The sequence below is a fragment of the Akebia trifoliata genome, chromosome 15 (assembly GCF_017979445.1).
Source record: "Akebia trifoliata isolate Shusen 1 chromosome 15, ASM1797944v1, whole genome shotgun sequence".
NCBI lineage: Eukaryota > Viridiplantae > Streptophyta > Magnoliopsida > Ranunculales > Lardizabalaceae > Akebia > Akebia trifoliata.
The window spans coordinates 26,398,482-26,407,787 of NC_141389.1; the positions used below are offsets into that span (position 1 = coordinate 26,398,482).

The window sequence follows — 9,306 nt, forward strand, 5'->3', positions numbered from 1 at the left end:
TTGAAAATCAGAAACAATGGGTACCCGTGAATTTGGTGTGTCCGATTCAGGTTCCAATTATTTTGGAACAGGACCCAGAACCAACCCATTGACTCCTCTAAATCGCATGTCTCAAAATTGCATTTTTCCACTAATTTTCACAAGCATTCATATTGACCTGTCAATTTATTATGTAGTGTCAATTTATTTAATAATAATTGGATCAGCACTATCAAATCCTAAGTTCTAAAATATATCAACTATAATGAGTTTGAATCCATAGAAGATACCATGCTCCCTCATTCCCCTTAGAAAAACTCTAAGGTCAACTCTAGTCAACCTTAGTCATATGTTTGTCCTACCGCTTAGTTTCTGTGCGGACCGTCATCGCTAGACTAGAAGACTCTAGAATTGGATGTCCTCGAGGATCGCAATTCACGAATCTCGAAGACAATAAAGACGATGGGTTGCCCTAATTTACAGTATCTAACTATATAAAGCATGCAAGAACGTCTGCAACGGTTCTATGGTTTCTCAGTTTATATAGATGAACGAACCCTAAAGGACGTCTGATAGGGTTCTAGGTTTTTCGGTTTCTTTAGATGAACTCTAAAGGACGTCCGATGACGTATGATTGGGTTCTAGGTTCCTCAGTTTCTTTATCTTTATTTTCTTTAGATGAACCCTAAAGGTCGTCTGATAGAGCTCTAGGGTTCCTCAGTTTCTTTAGATGAACCCTAAAGAACATTCCTACTGGACTGCAACTCCATTTTTTCATTTCTTTTTATTGCTAATACTCTTTGTACTACTGGAATCCTGGGTATACAGGATGTGTTGTGTCTTTAAACCTGCCAAGAAGGCCATATTTTGAAGTTGATGACCAAGTCTTTCGCTTGGACTTCAACTTTGTTTTGGGTTCATCCCTCCAACTTCTCAATTTTGGACAGTCAGGTTTGGCTTTTGCTACAGAACTTCTCGTTAACTTGTCTTTGTTTTGATCTCGCAGTCAATCACTTCCTTTTGTTTCACTACAGAGTTTTCAAGTGCGGATGTGGCTCTTGAGGCACCCTCATCAAGCACATCTTCCGTCAAGTTTATCATCACGAGGATATATATATATATTTTTTTTCAATCACTTTTGTGTGTTGAATTCTATGTTTGATTGAGCTGCTTCGATTGAATTTCATTGATTTTATTCCATTGAGAAACCCTAGTTCAATTAAGGAACTAGGGTTTGAATATTCTTCGAGCTTATTAGGTCCTTTTCCATCCTTTGAATGAATATTCACTCTCTATGGAGATTTATCGAATTTGGTTTTCGCTTTCCATGTAGTTCTGCATCTTCTTCTGTGGTAGCCTTTTGCTCTCTTTCATATAGCTTCTTTCATTATTTCTAAATTTAGTAGGAAGCATCTCACTATCTTCACGACAATGTAAAGAGTTCTTGATTCCAAAATGAAATTTGGCTTTCCCATTCCTATACCCTCAGTCGATTCCTTTAGTAGGTTCTATTGCATGAGTCCATTTCCGGGGTCTAGTGGTAAGATCAACCATTCAATGGTTGTCACGTAAGCCATTTTCTGCAACTTATCCAAATGGGCAATGCTGGAACAATTCCAATGCCAATTTCTTTATCCCAGTGTCCGATGTTGGATTCAATCACATTGGTTGATCGGAGTTTGACATGTATTGGAGAGTTCTTGGTGTTTCTGTTAGAAGCACTAAGGAGGACCACTCTTTCCAGAGCTGCCCATTCTATAAAGGTCAGATAATTTTTTTCCGTCGTTGTAATTGTGGAACCTCTATATATATTGTGTGCTGTACTATTATTTATCTTGGTTTCAAAAGCGCTTCGTGTTGCTTGAAGAAAATTTAGAAAAATTTAACTAAACGATTGTTGAAAAGATGAACTAGAGTGAAAATGAAACCAAAACAGCCTTGAACACCTACTATTGAAGCAGCAATTGTCATCATCAGAACCTACACAAAACAATCTCGTCAACCGAAGCGCTCATTTGACATTGAGCAATTAGGCTGTCTACTGAAGATATGATGTCTTTTAATCAGGAATAGAGCGAAGTAGTGTCAGTTTTTTTTTGTTTTTTTGTTTTTTTTATTTTTTTTATTTTTTTTCTTTTAATGTTTAAGGAGTATATTGTTTGTTTCATTATTATGGGTTATGTTTTACACAAAATAGTTTTTGTACGTTTTTTGGTTTTTAGTGCATTTTAAATCAAACTATATTTGATTATGATTATTAGGGAGTTTTTTTGTTCCATCTTGGTTACTTCCATGCTTTGAATTTGTTTTTTGCTCAGTAAAGCTATCAAGTTTACGTAAAGTTGATTGATTATGTTATGCGATCTACTTCATTTTTTTCCTAATTCATTTCAGTCAGAAGATCGACAATCTGAAGAAAAAATTGGAGAATTCTTCCCTATAGGAGAGAGCTGGGACAGAAAGATGAAGGGGAAACGTTCTGCAGGGGAAATGGATGTTGAAGTCTTGGATGGTAACCAAAAGGGAAAACGGGCATTACCGTCTTGTGATGCCTGTGGTTTCGGGTAAAATCTTCATATCATTATCATGTATTTTGTGATAAGAATAGGTGATATTTCTTTTTTCCGGATTCGATAACTAAACTTGTGGTTGTATGGTTATGGGACGATGTAATTCATTTATCTCAAATTGTTCTGCATTTCAGAAAATCTAGTCATCCACCTCCAAAAAAATTGTTGGATTGCAAGACTTCTAGCCATGAGGGGCATGCACAACCTATTGGTACATCTGATTTCAAAGGTAGTATGCTAAAATAGCTCTTTAAAAATTGGCTGTCATATATGTAATATCATCCTTTGACAATTTAACAAAGAGGTTACTGATACTTCTGAAAAAATTGTTATATTTTGGGATATGTTAAGAAAACAATGTAAACTTTAGGCCTTGTTGGTATGACAACAAATTTTCGTAAAACAAAAAATTGCAGGTCTCTGGTGCTTGGTTGCGCCTATGTTAATCTTTTTGAATTTTCACTGGCTGTTGATACTCCTTTGTTGACCAAATTTCTCCCCAAACTGCATGCCTTAATTCCCTTGAGAATTTTTTTCGTAAAACTCTAGTGTCCAAAGATCACTACTTAAGACTGCAAGGTTTGCAGCACAAAGTGTTGCAAATTTTCAAGAGTACAAACCCACGCCTCAACGTTTTTTTAGAGTTTGTACATTCTTTTTCTTTTCTTGGGGTAACTTCATGATGTTTTGATATTAAAAATTTAGTAAGGTTTTCCTTATTATAATGTATAATGTTCTATTTCGTTATATCTTTCTTAGTAAACTTGAGAAAAATAAGGTTAATTAAGCATTGGGATTCATAAATTCTTTTACACACTATATTTGGATACCTTTATGTATGCCATCATTTCCAGGTGAAGCAGATGATGATTGGAAAGAGCTTTTAGCTGCTGCTAATTATGCTCCTAATGCCAGTTGTATGCATCTGACTTTTTCAACTTTTTCTTTAACTACAAAGCCATCTCTTTCATTTTGTCGACGAGTATGTTTATTATTGCAGATCTTCGTTGTTCTAATTCGTTTTGGAAGAAAATGGAACCATATTTTGCTCCTATCAGTTTAGAGGATATTACCTATTTGCACCGACAGGTAGGAACAAGGATTGGCTTATTACACATAATTTATTGAATTTTCTCTAGTTGGAGTTCTATTTGTTATAAATTTTAACTTACATATATCTTATATTTCCTTGTTTTGACTTTTGAATTAGTTGACATCCCTAGAGGAGCTTGAAGAAAGATTTTGTAACCTGTTTGGCACTGACCATAAGGTTCAGGTATTGTCTGTTACACTTGTTTCCTTTTTCAACCGGTGTTAAAAAAAAAAATCCAATTTTTACTGAAATGATGAAAATATCAAGAAACTTTTCATTGAAATTGTAGGAATGATAAAAGACTTAAAAACACACTCATAAGTCATTAAACTAATATAAACACGCATAGAGTGTGTGGAAATGAATTTCAATAGCATTTCGTTATGTGTTGATGTTGGTATATATTTGAGAGGTCAATGCTAAGAAAGAACAATGTCTACATAGAAATGAGGATGTTTATGTCATATTAACTACATGCATTTTCAAATTAAAATATTTTCTTAAATAAAGAAATTATTAAAAAAAAAACAATAATTGAGGAAGATGAGTTAGGTCTCCTATCATCGTCCCCACCATGACAATCATTTTTGTGACCTTAATCCTTCCCTCCTGAGCTCCCTACTACTGCCACCATAGTCTCCACCATTTGTACCATTTTGAACTATGCTCACATAGAGTTCAAGTATGAAGAGAAATGAGAGAATTATTTACTTGGTAGTAGAAGAATGATGACATGGTAGATAAATGAAAAGTTTACACCTGTATTTAATATCTAATTATACAAATGTATGGAACAAAGCTGAGCTTGGGTTAGCTTAGTTTGAACCCAATCTGAGTATTGATCGGGCTTAAACATTCAAACTTGTTGCCATCCCAAATTCAGTCCGAGGTAGAGTGGAATATATTGGGCTCTAGTTGGTCCCACCCAAGTTGAACCCATGTTACTGTTATTTCATTGCAAACTGTTTCTTTACATTAATATCAGGGAGAAACAAACAAGAGAGGAAAAATGGTAATTATTATTATATGATCCATGGATTTCCTTCATTTATTAGTCTAAACTAGTTTTGCTTTCTCAGGACGAGTTGGTGGGCAAAGAAGATACATTATCTCAAGCCATTGTTCCTACAGAACGAGAAGGATCCCAATTATCTAGGACTTTGGGTTCATCGGACCAATCACTGTACCAACGAGTTCTGTCAGCTTATATTGAAGAGGAAGAAATTGAAGAACTTGACCACAATAGCGAGGGGAGTCCTGCATCTTTTGAGCATGCAAGTGACAATTCCCCTAGTGATGGTACTTGTATCCAAAACCTTGTGGATGGGATACCTGTGAATGGGGATCAATATCAAAACATGTGTCTTGACGACAGAATCTTATTGGAGCTGCAGAGCATTGGCCTATATCCAGAGAAAGTGGTATGATATAAACTAGTGTATTTCAAACATGGATCTCTTTTTTATGAAGTGATGAATCTTAGCTTTCTCATGTTAGCGGGAAATGGTTGTTTCTTTTTTTTGACCCAGCCTGATATAGTGGATGGAAAGGAAGAGATTGACAAGGATATTGTTGAACTTGAGAAGACACTTTACCAACAGGTAGTCTTTTCACAAATACTTCTTCTCTCTATAGATTTTTTTTGGCTTATATATACATGGTTGGAAAACTAAATTTATGTTAGTTATCATTAACGAAGGGTATTTACAACCACTAGTGTTATCTGTTGAGTGTATATTTTCCTCCCTGAGTTTCCTCCACTCTGATCAAGTGTGTCATACCCCAGTCAAGTCCCACGACCCTCTTATATTCATTGCTCTCCCCTTCTCTAACAGATCGGTCTTTTGGAGTAGTAGGTTGGTTAACATTATCTTCGATTATTTTTTCCTTAATTATTGGGGAGACTAGAAAGAGAAAAAATACGTTTGATCTACATATTATACTTCTTGTGAAAAAGAGAATTTGGAAATATCTTTCCATTTTGAATCTCGAGGACCATCCAAGTGTCAGGACCATAGGATGGTTCCCAACAAAGTACGTTGGGAAGTATAGTTAGTTTAGTTAAAGTAATTTATTTCACATAGAATAGGGCCAACTACCTACTTATTATAATAGAAAGCAGTATGAAAGGTCTTCTTGGAAGACTTAATAGCCAAGTGGGAATGGGTGTGTAGCATCAATTTGTAGCTGTGTTCGGTTTCGCTTTTTGTTTGCTTTCGTTTTCCCTTGTTTGTACTATGCTTCATGGTCTCCTCAACCATGTTATTAATAAAGCAATGGGAAAGATTTAAAATCAAGCACATTGACACTAGTAGGCCTAATTACCTCAACAGATTCTGGGAATAGGAATGGATTGGATTTGGTATGAATCAGAATCAATCCAAATACATTACACATGAAAATACCACTCAAAAGTCGATCCATGTTTTTTCAATCCTCATGTTTTTCAATGATGGTACTTCCATCCCAGGTGTTGATCTTATTAAGTTGATACTTGTTTCTTGAATGGCCTCGTAGAGGAATTTCCTTTTGGAATATCCCACTTAGACTCAATTGCATCTTGACTTTTATTTGAATGGCCAGAAAATTACTAAAAGAAAATAGTCCCTTCACTTCACTGCGAGATTGTTGTGGCCATTCCTTGACATCATTTTTGAGAAGATCACAGCTTTTTGGATAGAATGAACATCATGTTGCCTCTAATTGTATAATCCCAAGATTTATTTACACGATCATAAAAGTTAGTATATGAGACTGAGATTGATCTTGCCATCCTCGGTTTAGATCAAGTGATCAACATTTGACATTTGATGCCGTCTGTGGGGGTTGAGGGTGTGGATGTGTTGGGGATATGAGGGAGGTGCAGTTCTTCCAAGAAAATTAATTTTGTTTGTTTTTCTTCTGATTTGTTAGGCAAAGAAGATGAAAGGGATCTTAGGCAACTTATTTTCAGCTGTTGAAAAAGCGAGAGAGGCTGAACAAAGGTAGGAATTACTTTAGTTTGGACACAATTACGACTTACAGTAGATTTTGGAACTTAATTTAGTTTACTGTGCAGGAATCTTGAGCAGATTGCAATGGACAAACTTGTTATGATGGCTTACTTCAAGTATTCAAGAGTTATTTCTCAGGTTTTACGTCTATAATTGAATGCCCATCTCAAAATATTGTATGGTATTTGATTCATGGTACTAATTATTTGCAGATATAAGGGTTTATATGCAATCGATAAATAGGTTTAAGTTGCTAGTATTTATTGTTTAATGGGTGTTACTTGGTTACAGAAGCGTCGAGGAAGGAAATCTTCAAGAGGTAGAGTTAGCAAGGGCTCCAAAACAGTTGTTTTGGCCTTTGTTAAGCGAACTCTTGAGAGATGCCAGAAATTTGAGGAGACAGGCATAAGTTGCTTTAGCGAGCCTCCACTACGGGATATCATTTTGTCTGCACCTCGGCACAGCAATGGCAATAAATTTGTTGGCAATGTCAGAGCTGGTTCCGTAGCAAATGCGTATGTTGAAGCTCATAACAGTAGGCCAGATTATAGGATTTCAGGTATGCAAATTTGAATACTTATGTATTGTTTAATTAATTACGATCCTCCTGTATGGTTTTACTTTCTTGAGGGGCAATTAATTCATTATAAGCTCTGTATGTTGCGACATACTAGAAGACAGGTGTTCGGTGAGTCCCATTCAAACAGGCAAATGATAATAACACCTTAATCTATGCCATTTTCTGTTTCTCTATGGTTTTTGGGGACCTGACCTAAACACTTTTCATTCTAAAACTTGAGTCATAATCAGTTTATATTCAGATTGGCTCTACCAACACTAGGTTTTTTATAAATAAAAAACTTGGTTCTTATCTACAGCTGTGGGCGTGGCTTCAAAAGTGGTTGAGCTACATGATCCTCATGATGATAAACATAACTGGAATTCTTCAGATGCATTTCAAGGTTCCGCTCACTCATCTGACTTCACTTTAGCAAACTCTAGTCCGAAACGTAATAGAAGGAAGAAGAACGTAATCCTTGGTGATGGTGCCTCAAGAGCCTCACCAGTTCCGCGGGATCAAAACAAGGACAAGTCAACCAGTAGTTTTGTACCAAAAGCCAAATGTGACTGTCCAACATTGGGAACTCCGAGGGATGAATGCAAAACAGAGATGAAGTACAAACGGAAGACTCGGTTATCAACTTCAAAAGATGGTCTTCTTGGTGGGTTTAAAGTCACAACACATCCTGTATGCCCTTCAGTACATGATTCCAGTAGGACAAAGAGTATTATTAGCAATAAAGGAACTGGAGAAAAGAAGCTGCAGTCCACTAGTGATGTTCTTCAGGGTTCATCCAAAGAAAGTGAGAAACCCATTGACTCAACTAATACGGATCTAAATAAATTAGAGTCGGTAGAACTAGGGATAACAGATGTCCTTGATGGGCATCAAGACCTCAGTTCTTGGTTGAACTTCGATGGAGCTGGTTTGAAAGAAGATGATTCCATGGGCCTTGAAGTACCTATGGACGACCTATGGGACTTAGATTTTCATGTTTGATCATCTCGCTGTGTGTTATTCAAGAGTTTCATTAAGAATTTTGGATTATTCATTAGAAGATCCTCTTTTATTTTTATTTTTTGAAGCGGATTATATTGGATGGAATTTTTTCTCTTTTTTATTTTATGATATTGCTCGTCATATTGAGCATGATTCGGATTGGTTGATATTTCATCTTTTTGTTCTAGTACCCCAATAATAATACTTGGCTCATTTGATTTGAATTTTTTGTGGTGCATTAACTCGGATCTCCACCAGCTGAGTCACTTGGGTTATGTTTTATTATTTCATATAGATTTCAAGTTAACTCAATGAGTCATCCAAGTCAAATTACCTCGGTTGAATTTCTCTGGTGACTCATCTTCTTGACCGGAAAATACACCGAATTGGAATAGAAACTATTTAATATTTATGTGCATTACAAATCTATATATATGGGTTGGGATCAGTTGGCTCCTAAGAATGACTCGTGAAAAAAGCACATGATCCCAGCCCTTTAAACATAAAATTCAATGGTTGAGATTTATGAATATCTTGATAACACAAATCTCGAAGATACTTATTTCAAGGATAAATCTCATCCATTTGATTTTGTGTTTAAAGGGTTGGGATCATGTGTTCTTTTCACTAGTCATTCATAGGTATCAAGGGATCTTGACCATATATATATTTTAAAATATTTCTATGTTTAATTAATTTCTATTTGACTTATTCTTGGCTCTAATTTTCAAGGTTTAAAACTATGTTTTAAATCATGGCTTAAGTCGATAATTGAGAGAAAAAGACACAAATAAGAGCATTACCTTTATGGCGAAGTGAACAAAGAGGAAATGAAGAGCAAAAGTTTACCAGCCCCTCTATATTTTGGTGAATATTTAAGATAAATCCTTTATGAATAATGCTGAAGTGACCTCAAGATTGTACCCATATCACACATCCTGATGTGAAAGTGTGTAGGAACCAAAGATGCTTTTCATTGAGATACGAGTCAAAAACAATTTACTGTTCTTACACACTCTCACGTCAGGATGTGTGATACAAGGTACAATTTTGAGGTCACTCCAACATGACTCGTCCTTTATTTCCAAACTGATAACATAACCTTTGACG

General features: G+C 35.7%; 1 protein-coding gene across 1 annotated transcript; it reads left to right on the plus strand.

Annotated features, from left to right (window-relative positions):
- Window positions 1-471: 471 nt before the first annotated feature.
- LOC147384867 (uncharacterized) lies at window positions 472-8,395 on the plus strand. The gene is made up of 12 exons (XM_086424722.1): window positions 472-1,742; window positions 2,374-2,543; window positions 2,684-2,778; window positions 3,404-3,466; window positions 3,550-3,638; window positions 3,760-3,825; window positions 4,722-5,063; window positions 5,172-5,243; window positions 6,556-6,626; window positions 6,701-6,773; window positions 6,927-7,194; window positions 7,514-8,395. Exons 1-12 carry the CDS (start codon window positions 1,575-1,577, stop codon window positions 8,194-8,196), a joined length of 2,160 nt encoding a protein of 719 aa, XP_086280848.1. The 5' UTR covers window positions 472-1,574; the 3' UTR covers window positions 8,197-8,395.
- The last annotated feature ends 911 nt before the right edge of the window (window positions 8,396-9,306 follow it).

What these genes read in the sequence shown, in the direction of transcription:
- LOC147384867 (XM_086424722.1), top strand. Translation starts at nt 1,575, where the DNA reads ATGGGCAATGCTGGAACAATTCCAATGCCAATTTCTTTATCCCAGTGT. An exon ending in AGAAGACACTTTACCAACAG is followed by an intron (nt 5,244 to 6,555) that starts GTAGTCTTTTCA and finishes CTGATTTGTTAG; the next exon opens with GCAAAGAAGATGAAAGGGAT. An exon ending in GCCAGATTATAGGATTTCAG is followed by an intron (nt 7,195 to 7,513) that starts GTATGCAAATTT and finishes TCTTATCTACAG; the next exon opens with CTGTGGGCGTGGCTTCAAAA.